This window comes from Schistocerca nitens, chromosome 4 (genome assembly GCF_023898315.1).
Source record: "Schistocerca nitens isolate TAMUIC-IGC-003100 chromosome 4, iqSchNite1.1, whole genome shotgun sequence".
Lineage (NCBI taxonomy): Eukaryota > Metazoa > Arthropoda > Insecta > Orthoptera > Acrididae > Schistocerca > Schistocerca nitens.
In genome coordinates, this window is record NC_064617.1 from 317,338,923 (window position 1) to 317,352,533 (window position 13,611).

General features: G+C 39.6%; 1 protein-coding gene across 3 annotated transcripts in view; it reads right to left on the minus strand.

The window, feature by feature from the left end:
- LOC126251754 (tRNA methyltransferase 10 homolog A) overlaps nucleotides 1–12,188 on the minus strand; it is a 32,882-nt gene extending 20,694 nt beyond the window's left edge. For 2 of the 3 annotated variants that reach the window (XM_049952369.1, XM_049952368.1), the window contains exons 1-2: nucleotides 11,591–12,188; nucleotides 11,078–11,243 (exon numbers count right to left, since the gene is read on the minus strand). In XM_049952369.1, the coding sequence (XP_049808326.1) occupies nucleotides 11,078–11,243; nucleotides 11,591–11,895 (471 nt within the window). In that variant the 5' untranslated portion in view covers nucleotides 11,896–12,188. The remainder of the gene's footprint in view (nucleotides 1–11,077; nucleotides 11,244–11,590) is intronic. The other variant, XM_049952367.1, reaches the window with a different exon arrangement.
- Between the last annotated feature and the right edge of the window lie 1,423 nt (nucleotides 12,189–13,611).

Below are 13,611 nucleotides of genomic sequence, written 5' to 3' on the forward strand. Positions count from 1 at the left end.
GGTTAATATGTGGTAAAGTGACACTGAACATAAAGCAAACAAATGCCATGAATTTCAGTTTGCAGAGGAAAAATAACACTCTCGAATTGAATGGAAATAGCACCACTACAGAATATGTAACAGAAAATTTCTAGGAAAGAAGACTGATTCTCAGGGGAGGTGCTGTGAACATGCAAATACACTTGCAAACAGAATGTCATCAGTGTGTAACAGCCAGTGTCTTTTAGTTGCATGCTATTCATATGTACACTCAATTGCTTTCTGGGGAACAAATACACAACTACAGAAAAGAGTCATAAGAATAATAACCAAAAATAGTAGCTGAGCTGACTGTAAACAGCTGATCCAAACAATGAGGATTTTAACTACACCATGTGAGTATATTTACAGTCAGTTGTACACATCAAAAATAACACTGATAATTACTGCACAAACAACTCTGTCCATGACATGGAGCAAGAGCTAGACTGATCTTACTTTACCAAGAAAAATCTGCTGCTGCCCTCTAGTCTGAAAATAAAACACAGGCCAGTAAAATGTGTTGCATGGTGGTCTGCACGCCACAAGCACCACACACTGTAAGGTCCTATCACTGAAACAAGAAGCCATGTGTCAGAGGGCTGTGGCCAATGCGAAGATGAATAAGGAGGATCTCATCCCTTCTTCACAGCCACTTTGTGGGCTTTACCAGACGTTGCTGGTTATCTGTGACTTTCAGCCACTCGTCTTCCCACCAACACATGACTCTGTACCTCAACAGTAAGGTGATAGGATGCAGGGGGAGGGCACGCTGAAATAACTGAGGATCAGGACATGCCTCCTTAGCTGCTACATCCGCCCTTTCATTCCCAACAATACTCATGTGCCATGGTTTCTAACAGAAAGGCATCTCCTGTTATAGTTGGACAAGGGCATCCTGGATATTCTGGACTGTATCTGCTGGGTACAAGCATTGTAGAGAGTGAGGAACACTCAAGAGAATCGTAACACAAGGAATTTAGCACTCTAAACACGTCTCAGCTATTCCAGTGCCCACAGGATCACACAATTCTGTGTCAAAGACAGAAAAGCCTCGAGGCAGTCGGACCTTAAGGACATGGCAAGGGAAACAACAGAGAAACCAATAAAGTACCCCTGTTTGGATCCATCCATAAAGACAGCTGTAGAGTTGTGATGCTCAGTTGAAATGTCATAAAATAATGTATTGAAAACATATGCAGGAGTGAAACCTCTCCTGTGCTGCCCCAAATCTAAAATTACTCTGGGCATCTGCAGTAACCAGAGTGGCAGGCAATTAAAAGCCTGGATTTTGGGTTGTACTTGCTCCACACAAAGTGACTCCAGCGCATGCTACATGCAGATCCAAAAGAGCATTGTTGCTCATGGATGACTGGAGGAAAGATGTTCCAGAGCTACGAGGAACTTACATGGCTGACGCAACATAAGCAGCTGTCGCCTGATCGTGAGTGGTGGTTCCCCACAGCCTCAGCACAAAGGCTGGCGATGGGACTGGGTCTATAAGCACCCATGGCCAGCCCATTCCCCTCGTGGTCAATGATCTGCAGGTAAAAAAGCCTCGCTGACCCACACACAGTGCACTCATAGTCTAGATGTGAATGCACGAAACCCCTACACAACTGGAGTAGACACACCCTGTCATAGCCTTCTGGATTCTGGCTTTCACGTCTCTGAGGTGTGGCAACAACGACTGCTTGGAATCAAAACTGAGGCCCAGAAAACTCACTGAGTCTTTAAAATGTAGAACTGTGTCCCTAATATACAAGTCAGTAAATTAAAAATATAACAAGAATGATTAAAATGAACACACACACACACACAGACACAGAGAGAGAGAGAGAGACACCACACCACACTTACCTGACTTACCTGCAGGAAACTGAAAACCTGTCTTTGCAGCCCACTCCTCTAATCTCTGCACTGCAAGTTGCATAAAAAAACATGGCTCCGAGTAAAGATAGTGACAAAGATCATCTCTCAGTTTTGTTATTATGTAGTCATTCCATATGTAATATGAGCTCCAAAAAGGTAGTAAGAGGTATTTTATGCACAAAATGCAAGTGTTGGTATCATGTTATTGGGTGAAAATAAATCTCAAATTCAAAGGAAATAAACACAGTAAAAGAAGATCTCGCAGTAATACACTCTGAACATGAACTCTTAAAGAAACACAAAACAGTAACAGAAAAACTATCTACATAGTGCTTAGTTGTAAGCAATCTCAAAGTTCTTTTGGCATCATACGGGAAGGAGAAATTAACGCACTGAAAGGAGAAATGGCTACAGCACATTCCAAATATGAAGACCACACAAAGAAATTCGAAGAAGTAAAGAAAAAACTAACAACACAAAGTGATCAACACACAACTGGTGTACTGTGTTCAAGTGACTCACATGTGACAAAAATGCCAATAATAACAAGCTTGTTATTCTGAACAAGAATTCTAGTGCTTCAAATAAGACCTACAAGAATAATGTGTGTATCACCAGTGACAAAAAGCCAGGGCAAGCATAGTCACAAAAGCAGCACAGGTACTGACTGCAGTATTAATAATGATGGTAATGAACACTTTTCAAAACAACGGAAAACTAAAATGACAGCTAATAACAGTGGCTCTTCAAACAAAAATCCGTGAGGTAATAAACACAATATGCTGCTTTTGGCTGATAGTCACGGCATGAAATTAACCAGTGTATTTAAGGACATAAATAGTGATAAGTGCAGCTACTGGAATCGTGAAACCAGGAGCAAAAACGAGCACTGTCCCAGAAGATATCGGCCAAAAGCAAATAATGCTAAGTGTTTAAGTGGATGCCTGTATTACAGATATAAAGAAGTTCTTAGAACATAACCAATCAAAAAATTCAATTGTTGCTACAATACCCCACAGACACTATTTAACCAAAAGTTCAGGTATCAACAGAGAAGTATACAAAACAAGCACTCAGATCATACAGCTTTGTTCACAGAATGATAATTGTGATGTAGATGATATTGATTGACCTTTGCATTCCAAACATGGGCCACATTTAAATTACAAAGTGAAACATTTTTTTGTGCAAACAAGTTTACAGAATAATTGAGAAAAGACTCGAAACAAAAGAATGGGTTCAACAAAGTGTACAGTCAAGGAAGATCCAGTCTCTTTTTTGGACAACATTGTAAAAGTTTAGTTCCAGAATCATCACAGAGTAAAACTACTTCATGTAAAAATCATGTTCCTAATCATTTACAGAGAAAGCAAAGAAAATACAAATTACTTACCCTCATGCAACTCAACATTCACAGTATTAGGAATAAATTATTAGAGTTGGAACATTTTTGTAAGGTAAAAACATGTGATATATTGTGCATCTCAGAACATTGGCTTACAGAAAATAAAGCAGATTTTTCATACCAAATGAGTACATTCTGGCAGCTATACTGTGCACAAATGGGAGAAAAATTGGGGGGGGGGGGGGGGGGTGAGGTGCAATATTTATCAGGCAATACATACAATTTTCTAAAATAGATGTAAGCTCCTACTTCTCTGAATTAAGCGGAGAATTTAGTAGACTCATCAAACAGAATATCATAATTGTCAGTTTGCTTAGATCTCTAAATGGTGACGTTAATTTATTTTTTGAGAAATTTGAACAAATAAGAAAAATCTTAAAACTCAAAACAAATGTTGCAGTATGTGGTTACTTCAACATAGAGTTATCTGGCTTAGATGAGCCCAACTCATAAACATTTTTAAACTTACTCAGATCTTTAAATTTATATTGTACTAACAAAAGCCCAGCAGTTGAGAATGGCTGTTTGGACAATATTACAGATAATTTCTCATAAGATCTATACTCTGTTAGCATAGCAGATGAATGCTTTGTAGATCACGATCCACTACTCCTCACATACCACTATGCACGGCCAGATAATGAATACATGACAACAAATAAGAAGCCAAGCATGACATGGGTTAGAGGTCAGAAAGAGGAATGTATTTAATTCTTCCCAGACTGCCTTGGAAACACAAACTGGGACTTTGTTTATGACTATGATGTGGATAAATCAACTGTTGTAACTCACTTTAATAATTTCTTGAAGACACATATTGATTTATGGAACTCTTGATCACCACTGAAAAGAAACAGTTCCAAACCAAACAAAAAAGGTAAAAAGCTTAAATAGTACACTTATGATCTTGCTAGTATCAGGGAAAAAATACTTTCACTGTACAAAATGTATAAAGATAATTGCAAATGTTGCACAGAACAGTATGATATTTTTTTATAAAGCTTACCTGAAATGTGAAAAACATTATAAAGCCAAACTTAAACCTGCCCAACAAGTTGCCCATGAAAATTACATAAAATGAGCTCCAACTAAATGCCTGGGATATTACAAAACAAGAATCCACTTCAACCCAAACTAAAGGTGTTTTGCTTGAGCCAGAAGAGCTCAATAAATACTTTACTACTGCAGAAAATGAATTAAGATCTAAAATTATACAGTCAAAGACAACGGCAACTGATATACTTGCTGATCAGCTTCCTACAGTATATGAATTCCATTGGGATGTTGTCACACCCATAGATATAGTAACTACTAATATAAAATTTAGACACAAAAAGCATGGACTGCTACTATCTAACAACACAATAAAAAGAACAATACACCTTATTTGCAAACCACTTGCTTTTATTGTAAGTGCCTTGAATTTGGAGTTTTCTCAGAACAGCTCAAAATTTCAAATGCTATACCTATATACAAAAAGGAGGAAAAGCATCTCTCTCAGAACTACAGGCCAGTGTCTATTGTTACAATATTTTCCAAAATATTTGAAGCACTTTTTCACATACAGCTTAGAATCTATTTTGAAAATCATAACCTTCTTGGTTGTAGACAGCATGGATTTCACCATGGTTTTCTGCAGTCGCTGAAATTGTTAATCAGATATTGATTGCATTTGAAAATAAGAATATGATCTCTCTGCAATTAACATCTACAACTTTATGTTGGGCTTCAGTCAGTTTTCTGCTATGAGGGCGACACTAATCACCACAGATTGAGTTAAGCTAAGGTTACGCCAGAAATAACAGGACTCACTCTTCTTAACACTAAACTGGTTCACATCTAAGAAATGACTGTGCAATCCAGAGGCAACTCAAAGCCTGCTGCTAAAGACATGGAAGCAAAATCCATAAAACTGGCTGGAATATATACGGATTCCAAATTAAACTGGCAACTCCATATTAATCATGTCTGCGGAAAGATTTCAAGGGTATCCTATCTCACGTGGAAATTATCTGATATAGTCAGAAATGAATATCTTAGGATAGCTCACTTCGGATTTTTTCCAACTTTCATACCCTACGGGCTGTTGTATGGGTCACTCATGTTAGTGATACATTACTGATTCACAAAAACGTACTAAGAATAATGTCTAAGGTTGGTCCAAGGGAACACTAACACCATTTATTCACTAAGACCAAAATAATGAGACTGGTAAATCCTTACAGCTATGCATCACTGATAAAAAAAAAAAAACAACATAACACATCAAAAATAAAACAAGTATTGACATTCCTAGACGTAGGCTGACAAAACTGGTAACTCTCACAAAGTGAGCTGTTTGAAATTTTTAATAAATTGCCACATTCTGCAATGAATTCACCTTTCAATAATTTTAAAAGTAAGATGGTAAACAATTCATTCTACAGTTTAAGAGGATTCTTGGATACTTGCATTGTTGAAATTGAGCTTAGAATTACAATTCTGTAACACAGATTAATATAGGATAAATTATTTGTACATCCAAAGTGAACAATAATTAATATAACAAATGCTATTGTACATCAATGTAAAGCCCATTCCACTACATGTGGCCAATGACTAATAAAGAATCTGAATCTGCAACTAACGAGTCGCTGTTGCAACACTAGAGGAGGAACAGAAAATTACAAAATGTTCACAAATAAGGAACATTGTACAGGACTCCTTAACGTACACATGATACTGTTTATGGCTATGGCAGAGAGGGTAACACTAAAATACTGCCCTGAGAGACACCATTCTCATGCTCAAAACGATCCAACAGTGTGTCAGAAACTAATGACCAAAACAACCATTTAGACAGCAAATACCATATGAACATGCGGAGGTGGTCGCAAAAGCCTCATTGATGGAGTTGCACAAGTATACTGCGTCTAAAAGTAGTGTCGTATGCAGTACTGATTCAAATAATATACCAAGACAGTGATGTTTATGTAGAAATGCCTGCTGAATAGCTGCCTCTAGCAGGGTCACGTTGTCAACAGTGGACCAAAATCTCCGGAATCCACACTGAGAATGGCTAAGGAGTTGCCCGATCTCTGACAACCACACCAGACCAGACCAGACAACATTTAACTGTTCACTGCTGGGTCTTTCATACACAGCTCGTTAAGGCGACATGTGCGGTCCTTTCCTGGTTTGAAGAGAGAGATCGAACTGCCTCTCTCCCTGAATTGGGGGACTAGCCTGTCTGCCTATCAAATTAAATCAGCTGAAGAGGATTTCCTATTATGCTGTTAGCAAATGTAGAAGCATGCAGTACCAGATTTGGTCATGACCAGGTGCAGCATCACGAGTCTCAGACAGTGCCAAATCCAGCTCCCGTATACAGAGAGGGCGGTTGTAAGATTCAAAATAGTTGAATCTGAAGTCCAACTTGCCCCTCTCAAAAGTCATATGTTAGCGGTGGAATGTCAGATCCTGGCTGGCTTCGTCAGGAGTCATTGCAAAATGCTCTGCCATCATCTGAGCGATGTCTCTGGGCATTGCCTGAAGAAACCTTTGCTTCAGCACTGCTGCTGCTGGTAAACAACTGTACTTACTGGAAATCATCCTAGTGGTTTCCCATACTTTTGTAGAGCAAGTGGAATGGTTGAGGGAGTCCAAGAACACCTGCCATGACCTTTTCTTACTCACCTTAATTATGCGTCGAGCCTTGGCTCTCATGACTCTAAAGTTCTCTGCTGCTGTGTGGTTTTTAAAAATTCTAAGAGCCAAATGCCTGACCCAAATTGCTGAGTGGCACTCATCAGTCCACCACGGTACAAGTTGCCTCCTAAGGTGACCGAATGATTTTGGGATGGATAAGTCAGCAGCATGATGGATTGTTTGTGTGAAGTGGTCCACCCATTCTTGGACGGTGTCACGGTGTTCAAACACAGCCAGCTACCTGGCAGAACAGCATCCAGTTAGCCCTGCTGACCATCGATTTCAGTGCTTCTGTTCAAGTAATGCTCCATCCAGTAGGTGGATCCACAGTGGGAAATGGTCACTGGAATGAAGGTCATCAGTTGCTTCCCACTGAGCAGAGTCTGCAAGGGCTGAAGAACAGAAAGAGACGTTGATGGCAAGGATGACCCAGTAGCAGCCAAGAAATGAGCAGAACCACCTGTGGTGAGGATGCACAGCTCCTGAGACATCAAGATGTTCTCAAAGACTCAATCCCTAGGGCAGTATAGTTCGAGCCCCATAATACATTATGGGGAATGAAGTCCCCTAGTAGGAGAAATGGGCAGGGGAGTTGTTCTATAAGGTTTGAACCGTCGTCCTCCCGAATGTGAGTCCAGTGTGCTATCTTCTTTGGCAATGTCCACCAGATTTCTGCATGTCACAACGCCTTTGCTGTAATTAATCGCTGTGTGGAGCTCAGTTTCAATGGCGTATTCCCAAAAGGCTTTTCGCTTTCTGCAGGTTCGTTGCCTGTTGGGAACTGGAAGTTTCAACCAACTGTGTCCCATTGTGCAACCACTTGACTAATGTTAATGTCTCCATGGTGCCCTCTAAACCCTTTTTAATGTAAAAAGGGAAACTTGCTCAAAGGTTCCCTCTCTTCTAACTATCAAAAATGCATTATAACCTGCAGCATGCATTCTGTTGTTAATTATTGAACTACTCTTAACAACTCCAGAATCTGGAGTGCTTGTCAAATGAGGGCTCTTGAATGATTGGTTGTTGGATTTTGCAGGATCCATCTCCGTCCCACGAGCAACTAGCGAAATAAGGGTATACCTAGAAAGAGCCTCGTAGGCCTAGGTAAGCCTTATAACACTAAGGTGCAGCATTTTCCCCACAGAATGCTTGCTAACAACTGTTCCACATCAACAGCCATGCATCCCATTGACGCACAGCACACTTTAAGATCAAGGACAGTACTTACCAGTACCCAGTTCAGAACCCAGGGGTCGCCAAGCCTATACGCAGCAAATGAAGGCTGAGCCCCTGAGGGCCACACATCTTGAAACTGCATAGAGATGATGCTGTCATTACCAAACTTTCTTGAAGTAAATCTTTCACCTCACAAGTGACATGTGCTGTCACCCCATCCTAACTTGAAAATAGCGGTGTGGTCACAATTGATTTCTTGCAAAGCTGGAATCACATGTTATACAAGGAGGTCCTTATAATGGGCAGATGTCACTGTACACCCAACAGGCTCGAGAGGTATCATCTCCTCGAAGAAAAACAGACTGAATATGGAGGAGCTTGTGAAACCTCATTACACACAAGCTGCATGCAGTGGGTGTTCTTGCACATCATGTGGCAGCATAGAATCCCATATGCGACAGTTCTGTGCAGTCACGGCACCATGCAGAGTAAAATGTGCCTCGTCCATATGAAGAATATTCCCCAACCATGTCACCCATTTCCATGGGTGTCAAAAAACAAAGGGTAAAGTGACAGTGTTGTAGCCTATCTTGGGGCTTCATTTGGTGCACATTCCGATGGTTGGGTTGTTTGGGGGAAGAGACCAAACAGTGAGGTCATTAGTCTCATCAGATCAGGGAAAGATGGGGAGGGAAGTCATCCGTGCCCTTTCAAAGGAACCATCATGGCATTTGCCTGGAGCGATTTAGGGAAATCACAGAAAACCTAAATCAGAATGGCCGGACGTGGGATTGAACTATTGCCCTCCTGAATGCAAGTCCAGCGTGCTAACCACTGCACCACCTCGCTCAGTGGTGCAAATACAGAGTCCTGTATAGAAATACCAAAGTAAAATGCACCACAAAATCTTTCGAACTGTTGACCAGGTGAGAGGCAATTCCCATGATACAGCTCAAGCACTGGCTGCAGAATTTGAGGCATCTGTTATATAGTCAATTATAGGTACAGCCACTTCATCAGCAACTGCCACGGGAATGGGCCACCTCCCTCTCCCTGCTGAACCATCTAATTCACCTGTTTTTCAGCTTTCTTTATCATATTCTTTAGCCCATTTGTTGACACATGGGTCTCTTCACAGTTGTTTCTGTCAGCGATATTCCCGCAATGCAATGCTACTGTTGCTGCCACTGAGATAGAACAATTTTAGCAACAGTGCATAATCTTTCTTCTCAATAGGCAATCCACTTTTTCATGGAAAACTTCAACATTATTAACCCTGTACACCAAAAGTCACCTCACAAAGGAAATCAACACATGTTGCCAAGCAACAAAACAGTATACTGACATCAAAACAGGAAACATTTCACATTCTGATGGCTTCCAGCACCATATTTTCACCTGCTAGCAGAAAATGGCACTATTAATTTCTTCAACATACTCTGTGAGCACACTTATTAATGAACCTGACAACATGTGAAGGACCATTCTGCATCTGCCACCACCATTTATCTCACATAGGGATCATGAAACTAACATAACAAAGGATAGGGCACATACGGAGCCATAGAGTCAATCATTTGCTCTTGCTCAATATGTGTATGGAATAAGACAAAATCGCTAAGACTGGTATGCACTAAACAGTAGTTTATGAAGTACATGTACACGTCAACAATGTGAGGACTAAAAGTTTTAACACTAATGCATGAGACTGCCTGTGAAGAAAATATCTAGCACGATGAAATTTGAATTAAAAGTATCCTGCATTTGTTGCTTAGAATTTTTTTTTTTTAAAGAAAATAACAACGGATTACCAGTTTTAAGAAATCATTATCATTTTCAAATCCAGTCATTGTGAATGCTGCTCTGCTTTCTACCATGTGAATATGAAAACAGCACAAAGCAGGACATCCCCACAGCTTCTGGATGTGAAGATTGGAGGTGATTCATTGAATGTAAAGTTGTATATAGCAATTGAGATAAACCCATTATGTACTGATAAATACCTTCTTCACAGAGAGAGATACACTCTATAACATTTATCATCACAAATATTCCCTTTGTAATCCTAACAAAGTATGTCAATGACACACAAATGCCTTTTCGAAGGTAGACCACTACTCAATCAACAGATCAAAACTGGACAGAAAAGTCTTATTTTCTCATATTCTGTTCCACATTTGCATTCCTCACTTGACAGTCATACTTTACAAAATCTACACAGTATGCCTTCAAACATATCACAGAACACAATACAACTCTGCTCACATGAATATGTGGAGATTTTTCATTTTTTAAATAGTACTATTATGCACATATGAAAGTTCTCCAACAGTTCCATTTGCAATAAAATATACAATATTGGATTTTATAGTTTGGTATCCCACTGAAGACTTCAGATATAACAAAAATTTAAGCCTGTAACAGATGCAATACAAAACATAAAATATACATGAAGGTAAATTATCTTAGAATAACACTGCAGAGCATTGAAATATCTGTTTTAAACTCTACAGCACTTACCCATCACGGATCCACATACATATGTTCGATCCACTTTACAAACTTTTCAATACGGCACAGAATAAACATTAGACTTCACTACTGGTTACTTTGCTACAACACATTTTTTTTAGTTATACATTTGCTGGCTTAGCTAAATCACAACCAAATTGCCAGCTTTCAACTTAACCTAGACCTCGGTCTGCGCTACAGATCAGTCTGTTACAACTAACATTTTGGTGGGGGGAAAGGGGAGGGATGCCACACTTGAACCCAATTACCAAAAAAATATTCACCAATCGATTCAATGTCATGAGACTACAGCAGTAATTACTGCCGAACTTCCTCTGAACTGCAACAACAAATTTTGTAACAGATTTTTTCTTAGTTACTAAATCTAATATGTGACACAGTACATACCGAATCGGACATCAGATCATCAAATGACAGGTCTATGACAACACGAACTTTGCATTTACTATTTGCCATTGTACATTTCTTCAGAAAGCTCCGTGATGGTCCTAGACTTATATTATTTAATCTTGCCAGCATTCTTTTCCTTTTCGCACGTTCTCTCTCTTGTGCCCTGCGAATGACAAGTAAATATTCATCACTACATCAAATAGCCTATCACTGACACAAAATAGAAAATGTTCGACGAGAAGTATCTCTAGGCCTGCTGCATTTGTATCATTATTCACGAAACTAGATTGTTTCACGTCTTGCAGTGCGGTAAATCAAGTTTCGACAGTAGATACTTGATGTATCGCTTGTTTCTAACACCATTCGACAGGAAACACACCAAAAACAAATTTTCATGAAGTCCTTGAGATCCGCAGCGATTTTCATTGTGCCGCACGTAATGTTAAGAAAATGGAGCAAATCTACAAAAATTTATAGATAAATAAGTTTCTATTCTTTAATTTTCGTTACCTCCTCTCCTTTTTTACTTCCTCCCACTTCTGTATCTTGAGAAGTTTCCGCATTTTCTTTTTGGATACGGCGTCCGACCAAATATTTTTTTTCTCATCCACTGAAAAATCATTACCACACGCTGTAGATTGAGCATAGGCTTTTAAATCTCCTATTTTTACGTCTTGCTCGATTTTGAATCTCTTAATGTCATGGTTATCTATTTCATTGGCTTCACGTTTTCCTTGGTTATTCTCCACTTCGGAGAATTTTTGGTCAGAGAACTCGAAATCCTGAATTTCGGCGCATTTTTTACTGTCTTCCATATTTTGTTATTACTATTTTTTGTCACCACCTACCACAAATTATTTACTAACATCACATCATGTTTTCATTGATGCGAATTTGTTCAGGCTAATCGAAAACGTTAAGATCGATTCCATTGACCACAGATAGCAAAGAGACTCAAATCCATGCTAAAATCGAAGGAGATCAACATTTAAGCCACAGTCTAAAGGCAGGTGTCCACAAGCATTTCTTACACGTGCTCAACCTCCCCCATGCGTTAGCGTTTCCACATGTCAAAATGCTGCTTAGTGCTTACTCTTCGTCAATGCATTGGTGCCAACTCTAGCACCAACATTGGCCAATATTTACAGGACAGCAAACACACATCGGAGCCAACAATCAGGTGAATTTGTATAGATCCATTGTCAACATAGAGTAGTATGAATAAAAAAGGAAGCATCCTCCGGAGAAGATTCTCAGAGCGAAAGAACATTCTCCGAAGAAGTTCTCAGTTTCGTATGAATAAAAAATTTGAAGCGTATTCTCTGACAAGGGAGTTTCTTCTCGCTACCTCCTCTCCTTCTTTAAGAAAATTCTCAGTGTGTGTTATCTGCCGTGTCCGGCACAAGAACGCACGCGCAATGTTACATTTCATTCAACTCGCTCAAGCAGGCAAACTATTCAGTGTACAAACATGGAACTGGCATCAGTATGTTTTGCAAGAGTTGCACTATGTTTCGATTTTACTTTTATGTGCAGCAAGATATTAAGACGATTTCAGACAGTTTGCGGATGGATTTTCTTGCGATATTACAGAGTTTTCGTCATGTGAGGAAACGTTTTTGTTAATGAAGTTAGGTAAACACATGATGTGAACTAAATTTTAAGATTACATTGAAATTACTAATATACATTGCTGAAATAACGCAGAAATTCTTGGAGTGTTACTTATTTTTTATTGTTTGACTACATCCACAAAACACAATAAAATTAGCAATCACACAAAAACTAACAAAATAATTCCAGAAAAGAACACGAAGTAGTCAAATAAAAAAACTAAGAATAATCAGGAAACCAAAGGGGTTCTGTGCGCAGTCATACTCCGCTGCGTTGGAACGTCTCTGCTTTTAGCGCAACCACTCGAAATCACTGTTGTTCGCCACACAGCCACCCTCCCGAAAGTTCGGAGCTCCCGGGACGTATGGGTACTTGAAGCGTACCCGCCGACCTGCTCGTGTGTGTCTATGCGGCACTTGCTCTGGTGATGTCTGCTGACTGGACGGTGGAGGCACAAGAGAAACTGTTTCCTCCGATATCCTCGGTGAAGGTCACGGTTAAAGCAGTCTCAAACATGGTTATTCGATGTCTCTATAGGCCCCCTGGCTCTGCAGCTGTTGTGGCGGAGCACCTGAAGGAAAGTTTGGAAAATATTTAGAGTAGATTTCCCCAACATGTTATAGTTCTGGGTGGAGATTTTAATTTGCCGGATATAGACTAGGAGACTCAGACGTTTGTAAAGGGTGGCAGGGACAAAGAATCCAGTGAATTTTTTTTAAGTGCATTATCTGAAAACTACCTTGAGCAGTTAAACAGAGAATCGACTCGTGGCTATAACATATTAGACCTTCTGGTGACAAACAGACCTGAAGTATTTGAAACAGTTAACGCAGAACAGGGAATCAGCGATCATAAAGCGGTTACTGCATCAATGATTTCAGCCGTAAATAGAAATATTAAAAATAGGTAGGAAGATT